Source organism: Papaver somniferum, chromosome 7, assembly GCF_003573695.1.
Source record: "Papaver somniferum cultivar HN1 chromosome 7, ASM357369v1, whole genome shotgun sequence".
Taxonomy (NCBI): Eukaryota; Viridiplantae; Streptophyta; class Magnoliopsida; order Ranunculales; family Papaveraceae; genus Papaver; species Papaver somniferum.
Window position 1 is genome coordinate 228,045,096 of NC_039364.1, and position 19,557 is coordinate 228,064,652.

Sequence of the window (19,557 nt, forward strand, 5' to 3'; positions counted from 1 at the left end):
CTAATCTGTCCTTTATTTTCGGGTATGGTCTGTGACATTCTCGCAACCTTACAAATGTTAATTTCGCAAGCTCTCTAATTTTCGCAGGACTATCATATCTTTCTCGTGATCTTAGTTGACGTCATTTATTATATTCTTCCTGAAATTGTTCTGCGACGCTGTTGTATTGTGTTGTTGATAATTTTGTTGAAATGTTTTCGTTGCGAGATTCTGATCCTACAGCCAGTTAATTGAAATGACATTGATCCAAATCAGCATCAGAGATTCACTGGCAATCTGACCGGCAACATGCGAGACTATGACGTACATCCCAGTCAGTTAGTTAATAGCATATCACGGGTGAAGAATTAAACAGTAAAGTTGAATTAAGATTGATGGAAGTGAAGTCTCTCAACAAGTCAACAATGGCAAATCCCAAATCCCGAATCTATTTTACTGTATGAAACAACGATTAATCCACGTGCGCGTAAGTTATTGCCTTTGTGATCTTCTCGTAACATTTCATGTGTGAATAGCTAGGTTGGCATTTGATATCTGTCACTCGACGATATGGCATCACCATTCTCTTGTATGGGTCTTGAACATGATTTTTCTAATGTGGCATCGGCTAGATTGCAAGGATGAGAAAAATTAAGTTCAACACGGTGGACTATTTCAACCATCTATTAGTTCAAAGTCCAAAGGACGAGCGTCAGATGGTTGATAAATGCAATTAACAATTCTTAGATCATGTCACGTCACGTCACGGTAAAGGCGGTTTACAACTAGCTAGTAGGCAAGTGACAGAATCAGCGGGGAACTTGACTCTAGCCATTGGAACATTCCGATTTGCACAAAAAAAAATGAACTAGGCAACTTGTACGTATGTCTTCGTCTCGAAGTCCACTTTCTCTTGTCTTATGCGTCACGTGTGTGAAGATTAAAATGTAAACATAAATAAGAAAGCGTCATATACTGACTGTCTCGATTATCACGACGACGACGTTAGTTTTACAGGAAAAACCTCCTGGTAGGGGCAAAAGTGATCGTCACAACGATTCAGAAAGAAACAAGGCATAACAAAACAAACAAATCGTTGCACATTTTTTTACTACTATTTAAAAAGAAAATAGTAATCCTATTTAAATATCTTAATTTTATCTCCATGGCGAGGATTCAGTTTCTCAACGATTTATATTTACGATTAGATGCAGAGAATGCGCAAGAATCGTGCACTTTGGGGCACCCATTAGTTTACAGTTGTTCCTATAGAAGAATCTTCTATCTATAAATATATCTACGGGCTACGGCTCAAGCATCCTATTCCTCTCCCACTCACATAAACAAAACCAGTCATTCTCTTATTCTACAAACTTCAAAGTCTTCTTCTTCTCAGTTCCAGTTTTAACAATTCCATGCTCTTCCGTCTCTGGTTTTCTCAAATTTTCAACAAACTCGAAACAAGCCTCTATTTTGCTTTTCTTTTATTTCAGAATTTATTTAAGTTCGTTTCATTTCATTTGGAAATCAAGAAAAAGAGAATCAACGGGTTTTTGATTTTGTATTCCAAGTATTTTTTTATTGAATGGAGATTATTCCAGGTTTACCAAATGAGATTGGAAGAGAATGTCTAATTCGAGTTCCATACACTCAATTCTCTACACTCTTATCCGTTTCGAAAAAATGGAAGCAAGAAATCCAATCAAATAAATTTCATCTACAGAGAAAGCTCAGAGGGTTCACTCAGAATCTAATAGCTTTAATTGAAAGTGATCCAATCATTGATGATTTGATGCAAAACCCATTAAATCCTTGTACACCGGTTCCTCGGCTTAGCTTTTACGAACCGGGGAAGAATGAATGGGTTAAGTTACCGCCTATTCCCGGTATCTCCTTGGATGGATTACCTCTGTTTTGCGAGTTTGCGGGAGTTGGTCGGAAATTAGTGGTCATTGGAGGCTGGGATACCAAAACATGGCAAGTTATGAGTTCTGTCTACATTTACGATCTTGTTACTGGTACATGGCGACGCGGTGTTGATATGCCCAGCGGCAAGAGATCCTTTTTTGCTTGTGCATCTGATATGAATCGCAAGATTTATATTGCTGGTGGACATGATGATGATAAGAATGCCTTGACATCCGCTCTAGCTTATGATGTCTTAGATGATTCATGGAACCCGCTCCCTGATATGGCAAGCCAGAGAGATGAATGTAAAGGTTATTTCCATGGTGGTAAGTTCCATGTTATCGGCGGGTACCAAACAGAGATGCAAGGGAAATTTCAAAAATCATCAGAAACTTTTAATGTTGATACGGTGAAGTGGGATTTTGTTGAAGAGGACAAACTGGAGAGCAATATGTCCTTTGATTTAAAAGGGACACTGTACAAATGTTGCCCACCTTATTTGATGCGTTTAGATGGTTCCAAATGGCGGCAATTCATCGAGCTTCCTTCGGATGTTTGTATTGGTACTCATGTTGTGGCATGGCAAAAGAAGATGTTGGCAATTGGGTCTGATATCAAGGGTGGGATACAAAATTGTTATGCATTAGAGTTTGAAATTGATGAGAAGAGGCCAAAGTGGACGAAGTTAGAGTTATCCAAAGAGTGTACTAGGATTTTGCAGTCCGGATATAGTTTCGAAGTGTAAGCTTTATTCTCATCATCATGATTTTGTAATCGGCTTATTTATAAGAAGTGTGGATGTTGTTTGTATTTTCGCAAATGCTTTGGTAATGTTTGGTGTATATAATATATAGTAAAATAAAAAAGCAAAGAAAAAAAAGAGGAAGTTGAGAACAAACGGAAAATGCTTCATGCCCCCACAAGCCCTCCCCCAACCTTTCCTCACACTCGCATAACATCGATAATGCCCCCCTTGTTTTTTCCGGCGGCCCACCCAAAATAAAATCAATGGTGGAGATAATGCCATCTATTGGGGGTGTGTGTGTGGGGTGGGGGTATTCTAGGGGGGAGAAACATCGTCGAGAACAAACTGATTTGGTAGTGGTGAAAGTACATTTGCTGCAATGGTACCATACAAAGTCGTGTAGTCCCCAGTCATTATGACGGTACTGCTGGACTACCACCTATCGGGTAATCAAAGCAGGTGTTAACTAGATACAGTTTTGACCGGATTTGGAACAACTTACTGGTTACAATATGGTGGTGTATTTGGAAAGAATGGAACTGTAGAATGTTTAATCACAAAAAGAGAAACTTGGAAAATATAATTTCAGGTATTAAAAGTTAAGCTTATTTTTCGACGAACTTAAACACTAAAAATGTTGGGTTTAACGGCTAACATGATGATAGATTTAAAGGACTCGTATTTTTATCGGCCGCTTTGATTTGGATATGAGACGTTTTTGTATATCTTTATATTAATTTCTCTTGACTCTTTGTTCTTTGTTCTCTGTTCTCTTTTTCGGGTGATCGATTCTAAACTCGGTCTCTTTTTTTTTGTCGGTTGTATTTATTGAGTTGAGCTACCCCTTAAGTACCTCTTTTTCAATTAATCTTTTTCATATTGGCCGATCAAAAAAAAAGATAGAGTACAAGCAGCTAAGCTTATAGTCACTTGGTAGTCTAGGACTCTTATTATTATATTTGTCGATACTAGGTAATACAACAACGGAGAAGAGAATTCATGCCCATGATATAGAAACGACAGGAAGAACACTATAACTTAATTATTGTTAGGCATATCTAAAGACTTAAAGGCTGTTAGGCATATCTAAAGACTTAAAGGCCTAGACAAATAAAGCTCTCATGTTGAACGGTGAGGAAACCTTCGTTTCCTATTGGACGAAATAATCCTTTTGTGGTTTTTGTGAAACAAGAGTTTTGGTGAAGATACTTGGCAACGTGTGATTGGTTTAAAAATTACAAACTCAAAAAGAAAACTTAGCTTACCGTGTTTGGAATTTTATAGAAGGCCAAATTCAATTCGGAAGTCGAGTACCTACCATACTAGGACTCTTTTCTTTTCAAATTAAAACATGAAAGGGAAGAAGAAGAAAAAAACCTCACATATTTCACACGTATTTTCTGCGAAAATAAAAGTAAAAAATAAATAAAATCAAAATATATTTCTTATCTTTTCTCCACCTATTTAGTGCATTGAGACGTGACAGAGCGACACTAAATCAAAAGTGCATCGCCGCGGGACGGGGAGAAGCCCCGCACACACCAAATCAAAAATATGAATAAAAGAAGAAAAAAAATATGTATGTATTCTTTAAAAGATAAAGTCTCCAACGCATTTCTTGGAAGAGGAAAAAGCATGTAACACTTTCTTTTGTGCCTCTATTCAGTAGAATCAGATAACATCCTAAGTTTTTTCGATAAATTTTTGGATCGACCTTACTAGAGGTGGCATAAATATTTGACATGATGCGGCACAACGTAATCGATGGAGAAGGGCCTGATTCTAGCATTTGGATAGGTTACGGTATGAGTTATAAGACGAGTCAATGAATTTTATGCGTCCGCTTTTAGATATAGGTTTAGATTAATTATCCCAAATTTCTCAAACATCCATTTGTCCCGCCATTAGCTTTTGGATAACGCTAAAACAAGTTGTAAACTGTATTAGACGTGCAAAAATGACACAAGCCAAACATTACAATAATAAAAATATGTATGGGCCGTGTATAAATATTAGGTTCACTGTGACTTCTGCAAGAGAAGATTTTCACGGTATAGTTAATGCTTATATTGGTTGTTATTCTTCGTTTTAACAAGACAACATACTGAACGATCGTTAAAAGATCCTACATTTGAATTCATCTGGAGTTGGCGACCTTGGGATCAAATCCTTAAAATGAGCGTCTATGTTGAATTTAATAATCATGATCACGCAAAAATTGGTTGCTAGTCAGTGTTGGATTTATGTTCTATATTTGAACATGCGTTCCTTGATCGAATACATCCTGGATACATCAGATATATTCGCCATCCACGAGTTGTATAAAAAAATATAATCCAAATATGAAAGCATTGTTGGAAAAATTCCCAATCCCTACCTGCACACTGTTAGAAATAGTCCCACATCATCTTGATCCTTTGTGTTTATGGAGTTAATAAGTCTTAGACAACCCTATCTTTGCAAACGAATTTACGGGAATAATTAGGGTCATGAGTTTCTAAGGTGGTACCAAAGCTAAGGTTTTTAATTTTGGTTGGTGTGCGAACTCCGTGTTTCAGTGTTTATTATCGTGTGTTCTAATTCATTTTGGTTGGTGTGTGGACTATGTATTATGAGCTACAATCTACTTGCAATGTCCAACATTAATGTTACATCTAGTAAGTCATATCTAGTCGACCAATCTCGAGTTTAAGGAGGGTGTTAGAAATAGTCTCACATCACAAAAATCCTCCGTATTTGTCTGTGAAGTTAATAAACCTTAAGAAACCCTACCCTTGCAATAAACCAATCTCGAGTTCGAGAAGGGGTGTTAGAAATACTCTAACATCACCAAGATCCCTATATTTTTTTGTGAAATTAATAAGCCTTAAACAACCTTACCCTTGCAAGCCAGTGTTTGAGGGATTTTCTGAGACACAAAAAATATGATATAAAGATAACTTGTGAGTCATTAGTATATCACATTTTTTAAGATGTCCGGGATTTCTGCATAAATTTGTGTAAGCAGTTGATCTTTATCACGAGGTTTCTCGAATAACTTATTCAGTTAAGTCTTTATCACAATCATTTTTACACAGATAAAAATTTGATAATTTGACACTAAGAATCTCAATAAGGTTTTAATGAAAATTTATGTAGTGTAATTACCATAAAACATTCCAAGTAAAATAAATTTCTTAATCCAAAAAATAATAACCTATGGTACATAATTTCTATTGTGAATAATAATAAATAATTGCATATCAAGAAAAACTTATTAACACGGTGATATTTAGAAGAATCACAACCCTATGAAAAGAGCAGGCCGAGGATGAAATTCAAAAGGGGAATCACCCAAAGACAAGATAACATATACATAAAAAAAAAGGATACAAAACATTTTATAGGAATGTTTTTGTAATGACAAGGGTACCAAGTACACCACAATCTTTTCGATATCAACCTATTCAAGACACACCTTGCGTGATCTAATATAGACAGAGCCTGTCAAGAAAATAACAACCACAAATGTCCACTTTGTATATAGATAAATTCCGGAACCGAACCAAGTATGGGATTAGTCCAAGTGTTAATTAACGTATTAGTGTATCTACTTTAAATATAAAGACAAGGTAAATAATGCGGAAGTAAAGTAAATAACACGACACAAACGAGGAAACTGCAAATGCAGAAAAACCCCAACACCTAGTTCAGTTTTGATTTAAGCCTCTATACAAAGACTACTACCAACTTAGTATAGTTGAGACCAAGTAAACTAACTCCAAGTTACTCAGTTCCTTCAGTATCCCTGCGCTACTACCAATTTGGTCTAGTCACGTGAATCCTAAGATATAGTCTATTATCTTAAGTTGTTTCACCAGACGTGAAGACTTCTAACAGTCAACTCATGTGGATCGTATTCTGAAACAGTAAAGGACTAATATGTATTCGGTAACTTCTCTACCAATCTCAAGAATTAAATCAGAGATATTGTTGAGTCATACAAAGGCTCTTCCATGTAATTAATATAAACTCCTTCCTATCAGATCAGATCAACTAAGATCAAGAGTATCGAGATAATCAAATCTTAGTTCATGGCCTATTAGATTCGGATCCCAAAGAGAACCACCAAATGATAGATCGTCGATGTATAAAACAATTTATGAAAGTCTATCAAAGATAAAAGATTTTCGAAGTTTCAACAACACAATAACCTGCAGATATTCAAAAATAAATGTTGTCATTGAAGCATTTGAATAACAAAAAGATTTACTCCCCTTAGAGGAAAGGTATGTATGTATTCAATTCTTACATATTTATTATTTACTTTTGTAGTATGTAATACTACATAACATGATATGTTTCTCCCCCTTAATCAATGTTTTACTCTTTCCTATTTAGATATATATTTTTCAGCGCATATATCATTTCTCAGTGATTATGAGTCACCATACATATACTCCATATACTTCTCCCCCTTTCTATCACAAAACTGACAAAGAAACAAAGAAATACAACAAGTATTTCGAAAGGATTCTCAAATTCATAAGAACTCGATACAACCTATAAGAATTAAGAAAAAATGTCTAACATACCATTTTGATAAGAAACACTAAAACCGAAAGTACCTAATTTTTTTATTTTAGCTCCTATCAAGGAACAACTACTCGAAGTAATTTTCCTTTATTTTGATAAGTCAAACTAAGATCAGAATTAACTTAGTTACTTACCAGAAATCCAATTATACAAATATAATTGTACCTAAATTTGATAAGTCTAAACTAGGTTAGATAATTAGTTTTATTATTAGGTGATGTGATTTTATTTTTGCCGCAAGCGTACGGCTGCCGATAAGACAGTATACAATGCGGTTCGTTCCACAAGGACTAAATTTGTTACCTTTAATTTCTAATTAAATAAAGTGAGAAAGAGAATACATGAGATAAAATTAATTAAAGTTATAATAAGAAGATAAAGAAAAACCTAGGGCTTCGACCATCACCACTATCATGTATTCCAGATGATTCAGCTATAACTCTCTGCAAAACTCCTCAAAATGTTACTCGAGACGATTTATGACTGATTTATACGCCTCGGAAGATATATCATTACATTCAATTATATTTCTCAAAATATTGACCACTCTCTTCATTTAAAATGTTGATCTTTAAGAAGAAAATAAAATCATGATTAAAATATGAGGACACATGAAGAGAGTTATCATCGTTACTAAACGAGAATTAGAACCAAGAGAATTATTATAAAAAGTATTGTAGAATTATCCAGCATACATCATAGGGCTTAATCTTAGCCCTAGTAGAAATATTATCTAGCCATTACAAAGAAGAATAAATAAAAATAAAAACTAAACTACATATCTTTTTTCGGAACACCCGCCTCCTTTTCCATCTGCTTCAACCATTATTTATAGTTTTAAAAGGAAACCACTTTCCTTTTTCATATCCACTACCACATCATCATCCAATGAAAGTATGCCACATGTCAAAATAATACAAAAATCCTCCAATCAAAATGTGCCATGTGTCAAATATTGCGATAAATATCTTAATTATTATTTCCAACCATAAAGAATAATATTCTTTCCCAAATCTACATATATTCCATTACTCCACATCATAAAGAAATATTTTCTTCATTAGACAAAATATCTTCAAATATCCTTTATCATAATATCTTGCACATGGTCTACGCACGTCGTGGCATATTTCTACACACGCCCATATCCAAATAATTGGCCAATAATTATTAATGTTTCCTTTTGGGCTTAACCCATCAAAGCACTTCCTTTCTCCAGCAGAATTCCGCATTTTAGTCCATAGAGCTTTATTTTATAAAAACTGCAAAAATAAATAAAATCATCAAATATGTACAAAATAAAGAACTAAATAAATGTAAATTTGAGTAGTAAATATGTAAGAATTAAGCAATTATCAGCAGGGACCGATTAGACTTGAATAATCATACCTTATTTCGATAAGTCTAAACGAAGATCATTATTGACTTAGTTTTTCTTATCAAGAACCCATTATGAAATAATAGTACCTTATTTCGATAAGTAGAACTAGGTTAAATAATTAGCCTTTTATTAGAAAAATGATTAACCAAAAATAACTATTTCCTCACTTTGACAAGTCAAACTAAGATCGGAATCGATCTAGTTACTTGTCAGGAAAGAGGTTATCAAAGATATGAAGTCTAAGCACCAGTTTAATATAGAGTCCCTCCCCACCCCCCCACCCCCACCCCCCAACCCACGGATTTTTTATGCAAGACAAAAGAATAACTAAAAGACAACCTTTATTAGAGAAAGGTTTAAAGATCTTAGCTATTACCTGCCACAAAGTAAAAAGCTAAACCCGAAATTCATATGCATAATAAATACACAACTTATGAAAACATAAATACATAGTAGTATAATCATGACTTCACACAAGAGTTAATCAAAATTAGTTACTTATGGTTATTTGATAAAGCAACCCTATAGGTTAGATACAAAATATGCTAAATCCAAAAGTCACAAAATCATAAGAGATAAGCAATATGAAACCTAAGCTTTAAAGTTAATAAAAAATGAAAATTAATCTCATAACATGAAATCAGATCAAGGAGATCTTAAATAGGATCAAGCAATGCAATCATAACTATCAAAAGAATGATACAAACATTTAAAATAAAAACTTATCATTATTTATTGGTTTGAATAAACTTTACACAAATATTGATGTGAATCTACATAGTGTTGTGATATCTTCTTTTGATAGGAATAATTCTACGAATTCCCTGAATAGATCCTTGATCAAAGTATAGTTCCTTAACTTTGAGCACATTTGGTATTCCTTCATTTAATCCTTTCAGAAGAATTTCTTGTTGTTTGACAAGGTGTTCTTGGACTAGAAGAGATTTCTTGAGAGATCGTGTCAACACCATGACTTCCAATTTTGTTTCTGTGGGAGCCATCTTTTGAAACTCCTTTTCATATATAACCATATAGTAGGGATGGCAAAAATTATTACAATAAGAAACTTTGTTTCCATTGAACTAGGTTAATAAAATCAAAGTATAAAGAGGAGGTAAATGACATATTTTATGTATATGTTTCACAAATTCTAGCAGAAAGTCTCGCATGATAACCAAGATTATTCATAACTTTGCTCAGAAGGAAACAAGATTCCTAGGAGACATGAGAAACTCTTAAAAAGAATTTTCGAACAAGACAACATAGTTTCGGAAAATTTGGTCAATGATTTGGAAGAAGAAAATATTCTTTGGTCAAAATCAAGTTATGAACCCTTAATAAAACTGAACCCAAATAGTGAATATTTAGGAATTCTTAAGAATATCTTCCTTTTATCTCACAAAATTTACTTGTTGTGATGTATACGCTAATCCCACCAAAAATATTATTAAGAACAAAGTGAGATAGTTTATTCTTAGCAACTAAGGTATATTTACACGAGATAAGTTTGTCTCACTGATAGTTGCAGCACGTTGGTTCTTGTTCATACTCTTAGGAACTCTATTTCATACAAATTTCTTTTGTATGAAATACCAAACTTATCATAGAAAAGAATGTCATCGAGATATAAGGGTAGTACCTTGTGTAGAGAGCAATTAGGATTTCGATAAGACTCATTTGTGTTTGATTCCACTGATTTCTTCGATACCCACTTCCAAACGTTTTTTTGACTTTGATTCTCGACGATTTTTTGTGTTTTATGAGAAAAAACCCTTTGATTTATTACTATAGTGGATTTTCTCCAGTTTGGAATATCAGATCTATTTGGATCAAAGTTATGAGTGATCTTACTCACCAAAGGTCTATTATAACAACATTGACCAGATATGTTTTCTTAGAATTTGAACAACTAAAAAAAAATGTTAGTTAATTGTTTTACATTCTCTTAGAATATGACCTTTGATTACACAATGAAAATATCCTTTGTTATAAGACTCATGATGTTGTGGAACACTTTGATGTGTGGAGTTGCTGTAGTTTTTCTTTAAAATGACGATTTTACTAAGTACACCAGAATCTTTTCGTTATCAACATATATGATAGATACCTTGCATGATCTAATATAGACAAAGACTGTCAAGAAGATAGCAACCACAAGGTATACACATGGTATATAGAATAGGTATCGAAACCGAACCTAATATAGGGATCAACCCAAGTGTTTTATTAATCTACAATTAAAACAATAATTATAGTACAAAAAGTAAAGTTAAAACCCACAACAAGATTTTGCTAACGAGGAAACCACAAATGCATAAAAACCCCAGGAGCTAATCTAGTTTTGAATACTCTCAGAATTAAGCCGTTATACAAAGACTACTGCCAACTTTGTATAGTTTAAACCAAGTAAACTACCTATAATTACCTAGTTTCCTCAGTATCCATGTGCCTACAACAAGTCTGGCTATACGTGATTCCTAAGATAGAGTCAACTATCTTAAGTTTCTTCACCGGTCGTGAAGACTTCTTGCACTCAACTTCTTTGGATCGCATTCTGAAACAGTAAATGACTAATTTGTTTTCGGTAACCACTATCTCAATCTCAAGAAGTAAATCAGAGATTTAGTTGAGTCAAACAAAGGTTCTTCCGTTTAATCTAAACTCATTTGTTTGGTTAGATCAACCAAGATCTAGATTATCAAGATAATCAAATCTAGGCTGACAAACTATCAGATATAGATCCTGAAGAAGACCATCAAAGGATAACTTTTAGATTTATACGACTAATAGTAAGATGTGTATCAAAGTATGAACAAAGCTTAATCGGATCCCAACTGATCAAGTACGTCACGAACTAAATCACAAAGATCATAAACCAATAAGAAATCTTCAATGTACCTGCACAAATAAACCTGATTCCACTTATGATCGATCAGGCACAAAACTGAATCTGTTAACAATGAATGATCACAAATATATCTTCAGATCTAAAGACAGATCATAACTACCGTCAATCCTTGATCTAGTTTGAGTTACCTTACGTCATAAGAAAGAGTAATCAAACTAGGTACAATCGAGGTTTGACAACCAGTAGTGGATCAAATCAGTAATCAAAAACTAAAAACAATTCAAATTCTAGTTTCCCATCAACGGTACTATCTATACGCTTCTTCATCTCACAGAAGTCTTTAAACTAGCCAGCGTAAGAGATTTCGCCTAATTAGGTTACTCTCCTCTCCAAGATAGTATTACAAGTAATATTATTAGTCAGATACCACAATGAATACAAAATGAAGTGCTTGTGTCAGGATAAATTTGTAAGAAGAAAAAACTCCACTATTTATAGACCAAGGTATATTTTCATAATCGAAAATATTTTAACGATATGCAATAAACACCGGTTTTTCGATTTTGTCTAATTTCAACTAATATACTATCATGGATGACCACTCAATATTATCCAGCGTACAAGTATACTTTAACAATATATCTTCCTGAGATATATTTTACTCGCTGGAAAAATAAAACATATAAATTCAAAAAATTTAACAAAAAGATTCTCAAACATTTTGGTTTGGGATCTCACCTTGAGTATCAAGGAATATCTTTGAAAAACAAAAGAGTAAGAATTTACAGATTTCAAATTACTCACTATGTCAACATCTTGAACTTTTGTAAATAGCAAACCTATATTCCGAAAATCACAGAAACCATAGAGAATACGTGAAACTCGAAATATAACTTTGCTATGGGGATTGGTCCTGCTAGATATCCCCAATAGGAATCGGTCCTGCTATAGATCTCAAATAGCTAGGGATTGGTCCTGCTATAGATCCCCCAATAGGGATTAGTCATGATATAGATCTCCGATACGAATCGGACCACCAATCCCATTGGTTCCTTTCAACTACGAAACAAGTTTCGCAAGTCTACATCCATTAAAATCCCAGCCATAATCGTCTCAGAAAACCAAATTTTAAATCCTAACTTCATCAATTCCTCAAAATCTAAAATACATGATGGGTTTGTCTATTCTTATCTAGTAGAAGACATTTCTGGAGGTTCTAATGTTTAATAGATTCATCCACCAAATCTTCATTAACTGCATCAACAAGTTGGCCTGTTTCAGGATCGGGGTTCGGTCGGCCTAATCTTGTCAGCTCATAGTCATTTTCAGAAACAATGTAAGTTGTTTGGGGAATCGGTGAAGAATAAAATTAACTTGAGTTTAGTTTTAGGTTCTGTTTTTAGAAAAAGAAAAAAAAAATGATTTTAGATTTTAAATTAGATTTAAGTTATTATGAGGGAAGGGTAGTAGTGTAACAATATTAATCAAAGGGTAAATTAGATTAGACCTTATATCCATATTTAGGATAGTTTAATAGTATGAAGCCCCAAAAACTCAAGTTAATTTAGTGTACTTTCGGATGAAATACAACACCACTATGCACGTTTTTCATATTCGATATTTCTAACACCATGAGTTGAGAAGCTGGAGGTGAATCATAATATAAAGAACTTGATGACAATGATAGGTCAGTAATTGAAGGTTTAGATGGCGATGCTCAATCGTGTTGTTATGGAGGAAAAGACAACCAGGATCAGGAAAATAAAAATAAATAAATTTAGCAGATGCAGAGGAAAAAGGAAATCAGCCTAAAAGCAAGGAAGGTTTATGAAAAGATTAGAGTTTCGGTGTCTTTTTTGAAAAGAAATGTTATTCTAAGCTAGATTGTAGTCCCACTTGCAAGGCTGCAAATAATGCAAACTTGTGAGTCTACATGTCCTAGCTAGGCCAATTATAAGCTTTAAAATAACATTTCTTTTATCTGTAAAATTAAAATTAGGGTGAAGTGAAAAGTTTTGGTGATTCATTATTTGGGTAGATCCCAATTGTATAAATTTATTTTTATTTTTTCGGTTATTTCCAAGAAAAACAAAATGAGCCAAATGAAAATGAATTTTTTGTTTCTTAACATAATGTTCTTTGTTCCTTGTTTTTTACACGTCAAGGAAGGACAATTAATTTATTTCAAGAAAGATATAAGGGTTTTATATGTTGTAACCGCAAATGTTTAATATTATTTGTTCTTCATAGGTTGGTGAAGGTGGGTACTTCGTTTTAAAAAATATGGACGTTTTTTTTTTTGAATAAAAAATATGAGTTTATATAGTTGTAGCATTTAATTGGAAAGGATTTTTTTTTGGAATATTAATCTTTTCTAAGTGAGGAACTAATTATAAGGATTATATGCATATATCCATAATCTTTTCTAAGTGAGGAATCTTTAATTTAATCTAGAAATAACTCGTGCCGTAACGACACTGCTTTAATCTAATCTATGACTTATATAATTTTTTCTAGACTTTTTGTCGTTCAATTCCGAGAAAGTTTTCTATTTTGTTTCAAGACAAAATAATGTCCATGCAAACATAATAAAATTAGCCATATACATCACCCAAAATCCAATAACCAAACTATTCAAGTGATAGCGTATACATGTATATCACTTCTCATCATACTTACCTTGCCGCCACTAAATCCAACTAATATATATATGATTTTATTATAATATTTTCTACATAAAACCATTAACCTCTTTTCTTTTTGCATTTAATATTTTAATTAATATTTTGAGTTATGATGTGATCGATAAATTAAAGGACAATACATTTTGGTTCATAATGAAAGAGGTTATAAATATCATGATCGTCGGATGTCTTTTGTTAGGATGAGATTGGGATGGTCGGATGCAGTGTTTGTCTCTCAAAATGTTATCCGACCGTCCAAGGCACAAAAACCATGTTGTTTTGTGTATAGAACCCTCCCTCGTGGAGCAATGGATCGAACTTTCATATCAATTTCTTAGGTACGATACCTTGCATGGTATCTCCCTGTGTAGGATGTAAAGATTGATTAGAATGCATGACTAATATTTTATTGTATTTAAAAAAAACATTAGTTTCATTCGGGTCGCAATAACAATATACTCACGTTTTCGTCAATCATTAGTATATCCAAAGTACTGACTTCGTTAGTCGCCATGAAATCGACCTCTTCCCGTTTTCTTGCAACGCGAAACTTGAGCACCGAAGGTTTGTCTTCATCGCAATCATGCATTCTCGAAAAAGAAGCAAACACGTTTTGGGCAATGCTTTTCTTGGGGCTGCAGCTAATCATGTTTGACATATTGATATTCTTAAGCTAAAAATTTCACCAAAAAAAATATGTTGGGAATAAGTTAATGAGTGGAAAATGCGTGAATGAGTGGATGGGTGTGGTGAAGAACTACATTCCTATATTTATACACTCTCATTGAACAATTGTAATAAGTGTAACTTTTAATTTTTTGGACGTTTTTTTTATGCCTATTATAGGTGAATATAGGAGCAGCCGTTTCGTTGCATGGTATGGACTTTCTACACTATTAATGGGTATTCATGGTGGTGGGAGGATAATCAGGGAAGTAAATACAAGAACGAAAGAATTAGTGTATTGCATGCGGAAAATTTTGTAATATTCCTATTCGGTAAGCTTTAATCCTTAATTTACCGTGCATGTCCTAAATATTAGCCCATTTATGATGTAACGTTTGCCGAGTTGAAACAAACCAAGAATTTCTTCGTAAAAATCTGGTAAGTATTTCTAATCAAAAGAAGCAAACGGTGAGATTTAATCCTTATTTAGCCGTGCATGTCCTAAATATTAGCTCCATTTATTATGCACAAATGAGTAGAAATACATTCCTCTTTTTAATAAAATAAACTTTTTGTCTCTCTTCCTTATTATTCTAACAAAACAATCTTTATCAATCAACATGAGAAAGTGGTTTCAAAAAATGTAAAAGTTTTTGAAAAATGTTTTTGAAGATTCTAACAAAACAATCTTCCACCGGTTTCAAAAAATGTAAAAGTTTCTCGTTTGTCCATAACCCGCCACATGAAGATCATCCATTCTTCTTCTTTCCAGGTGCAAAGTTTCCTTGAAATAGTGAACATATTTTTATTCCTAAAGATATTTCTGCAACGTTTCTTTTTTAAGTATATATTTTTCTATAGTTCTATGTTCTTTGGGTTTTACATATGGCAACTCTAATATTATTTGTGTTTTGCAGGTTGGTTAAGGTTGGCTTATTCGTTTGCCATTTTTTTTTGGGTTTTAGCAACTCCCCAGGTATTGCACTGCACGTAACTTTCCTCACCTTACTCGATTGTTCCATTTGTTCAATGAGTAAAATGGAAATTATGCTTTGTGTGTTTTATTTTTTCTTGAGTAGAATGAAAATTATTCCTATTATTTTTTTAAAAAACTCATTGTTAGTATTTTGCAGATTGGCAATATTTTTTTTTGAAGACATGGTTGAAAGTTATTGTAACATTTATATTTTCAGTTTTTTTTTTTTTTTTTTTTTTTTTTGTAATGCTACCATTTAATGGATGTAATGTTTAATTGAAGAGAAAGTAATTAAGAGGGCTTGAAGAGGTTACAAACACCATGACCGCTAGATGTCTTTTGCTAGGATGAGATTGGGGTGGTCGGATCACATGTTTGTCTCTCAAAATGTTATCCGTGCGTCCAAGGCTCAAAAACCCTTGCAGTTTTGTATTATAGATTACGAGGATAATCCCGCAGTACATACTGAAATTTACAAAATTATTATTCTCTACGTCCCAAAATAGATGAGGGATTTTATATTTTTTTTTAAATGTTTTCCTAATTTATCTTTACATTAAAATCAACCACTAGAAACAAAAAACAAGAAAGTAGGAGAATTTTTTTACAAACTTTATCAAGCGGAAAAAAATTATTCTCTTTCCATTTTTGTTTGGGAGCTTGGAAGCGGGATAACATACTCTAGAATAATTTATCTTAATTTAATTTATGATAACCTTCTTAATGGTTGGATTTAAAGTTGTTTGTCTAAAATTCTATCATATCTTGGTCTAGGCTAAATTGTGTTTGTTTGACTCTGGAAATAGGTTAATATAAATACTTATTTATAAGACAATTACTTATTTTATGGGAAAATAACCGTCTAATCCGGATGAGAATATACGCATCCCATGTATTTTGAGGAATATCATAACCCTTCTTTTTTAGCTTCCTAAAATCAAGAAAGATTTTGTAATCCTTATCCAAGATTGGAATTAGTTATAGTGAGACAAACATATTTTAATCGGTTTTTACTGGATAACCCGATCTAGGATAGGATATACCAAACACCACCTCCCACTAAGGACGGAGGGAATATTTCTTTTGATACCAAGGAATCCAAACGGAGGAAGTAATAATCATTATTTTAATGTGGGCACTGACCCCGAACATAGTGACAGTGGCAGATCTATTTAACCTTTTCATCCTGTTCAAGGGTTAACACCGACATGTTAAGATTACAAGTTGTTCCGTCACCAAGTACAAATATACAAGTTGTTTTTTATGCAAACAATATATATATATATGTCGGCTTGCATATCTGGCAAACGTAGTTGGAGTTGACTTGCAAAAGATCTATTTCTACAATTCTACTGCAAAACCCAATTACATTAAGGTAACAAATTATTGGTAAAATGAGAGCCAACCCAACATGGATATGTGACTACCTAACTAACAAAATTTAATGTCTATCAAACACTACATTAATTAGCTAACTAACGTGCACCTAATTGTAGACTTTTGCTGGTTTTGTTTATAATTTTCATGATCCACTTATGATGGATTTGAAATTAACGAACCTAGCTAAATTTGGGCCCATCCCATTTAATTTGGGCCTGCTACTACATGATAAAATAGGTCACTAAAAAGTAAAAAGGATGGCCCCTTATCCAACTATTTTACATAATGACTAATTCATTCCTGATTAATTAATGTTAATTGGGTGATTAATTGATATTTAGTCAAATTAAACTAGAAATAAAACTAATCTTATTCATTATCAAAACATGAAAAAAAAATTTGTTTTTTCTTTTTTTTTTTTGAAAAAAATCAAACCAGTATCTGTTTATGTTCATGCCCTCTTAAACCGATTGTAAAATTTAAAATTTTTTCTATAATTTTTTTCGCCGTAATCGGTTTATCTTAATGCCACATAAACCGATTGTAAATCTGGGCATTTTATGAAACTGTTTTGCTCACAACTTCTTCGTCCGACGTCGGAATGATCTCATTCTTTTTGCGTTCAATTCATATTTTCATGCTCTATAATATAAAGTTAAGAATTTCAAGATTTGTGCAAAAATTCAAACATGGTTAATGAATCGGTTGATGTGTGCATTAGCATAAACAGATTGTGCTTGATGTTCACCACATCAACCCTGAAATCGGTTTATGTAGGTGTACCATATTTACCGATTTTGGAGAACATCAATAACAATCGGTTTATGTGGACTCTTAAATAGTCCGATTATGGGCATAGCGGTTAAGGAATCAAAGGTTGTACAATCAGGTTATATGGACATACATATAATCTGATTCTAACAAAAAAAACATACAGAAAAAACGGTTATCTCTTCCGTACTAGAATCGGGCTATGTAGGCACTAACATAGCCCGATTCTGGTTCAATTTTCTCGAAACAGAATACACATCCAAGATAATCGGTCTTTGTGTGCATGAACATAAACCGTTTCTACATGCAATCGGTTCACAGGTACACTAACGTAAACGATTACGGTAATCCCATAAAATTTTGATTTCAAAAAAATCGAATTTTTAATGATTGCATGTTGCTATAACCTCATTTAGGGGATCAGGTTTGCTAGAAAAGTACTTGATTCGTGTCATTTTAGGGGAGAAGAAGAGAAGAAGAATCGGTTAGAAGTGCAGATGGAGATGGAAATGGATTTGAAATTGATTTTGATTTAAGTTTTTAGTTTTTAGTTATATGATTTTGATTTTAGTTTTTCGTTATATGATTTTGATTTAGTTTTTCGTTTTTAGTTTTGTTATTAGGATTTAATGGGATATATTTGTAGTATTAGTATTTGATAGAGGATAAATTGGTACTTTTATCTCTTAATAATCTTTTTTTCCTTGTAGTAGCAGGCCCCAATTAAATAGGGTATGCCTAAATTTAGCTAGGTTAAAGAAGATAAAGGAAATAAAACAATTTGCCACAATTTTTTTTTCCTTTTTGTTTTCTGTACTTGCAGAAGCCCAAAAAATATAGGGGTGTTTGGCAGCAGTACAATATCTCATAGACATTATTTGAACCAACACCTCTTTGTGTTTTATTATTATTAGCACTTGATTATAATACTTGATTAAGTAAATAATCCCTACGAGATATTGTAGTGTATTACCAAGCTAACTAACATGCACATGCATCACCTAATTATTGGCTTCTGCTCGTTTTGTTTAAACTTTAAAGTGGTATGTTGTTCTCTTGTCGGCACCCAAATAAAGAAAAAGCCACTTGAATTTATTCTAAAAATATTACCAGCAACTAACTTTCGCATAAATCTGAAGAAGCTTTGAGAAATCTTATACTTATGATTATCAAGAATTATTGAGCATTGACAGAGATGAAGAAAGATAAAGATTGTATTTAGTTTTTAGGAAAAACAAAGTTACAGAAACAATAGTTCTCAGACATATTTATTACAATATGATTGAGTTGTCTGATTGAGACAACTGACTCAGCTATTCAGACAACTTAACTAACTCAAACTAAGTCAAGTCAAATAACCTTGACTTGACTATTCCTATTATCCCCCTCAAACTGATAGAAGCTATCTCAAATCAGTTTGCTACAGAACACAGAATAAGAGAACTAAAACTCGACAATAAGAAACAACAAACTAGAGACATGTTATTCTAGTATGATAAGGAACCAAATCTAAAGAACCAGAAGATGTTGCAGTAAGAGCAGCAGCTGCAAGTTCATCAGTAGTAGCCAAAGTAGAATCATTAGAAGTATGTTGTAAAGTAGAAGTCCCCAGCAGTTGATGCAGCAAAGAATAAAAAACTGGAG

General features: G+C 33.1%; 1 protein-coding gene and 1 long non-coding RNA gene across 2 annotated transcripts; both read left to right on the forward strand.

Moving 5' to 3' along the window:
- Positions 1-1,237: 1,237 nt before the first annotated feature.
- Positions 1,238-2,707, forward strand: LOC113299736 (F-box/kelch-repeat protein At1g15670-like). Its single transcript, XM_026548811.1, has one exon. It carries the CDS (start codon positions 1,565-1,567, stop codon positions 2,630-2,632), a length of 1,068 nt encoding a protein of 355 aa, XP_026404596.1. The 5' UTR covers positions 1,238-1,564; the 3' UTR covers positions 2,633-2,707.
- A 12,661-nt stretch (positions 2,708-15,368) lies between these two features.
- On the forward strand, positions 15,369-16,215 carry LOC113293627. The gene is made up of 3 exons (XR_003332408.1): positions 15,369-15,558; positions 15,704-15,762; positions 15,920-16,215. It is a non-coding gene; the product is annotated as an uncharacterized LOC113293627 (long non-coding RNA).
- Positions 16,216-19,557: the final 3,342 nt, after the last annotated feature.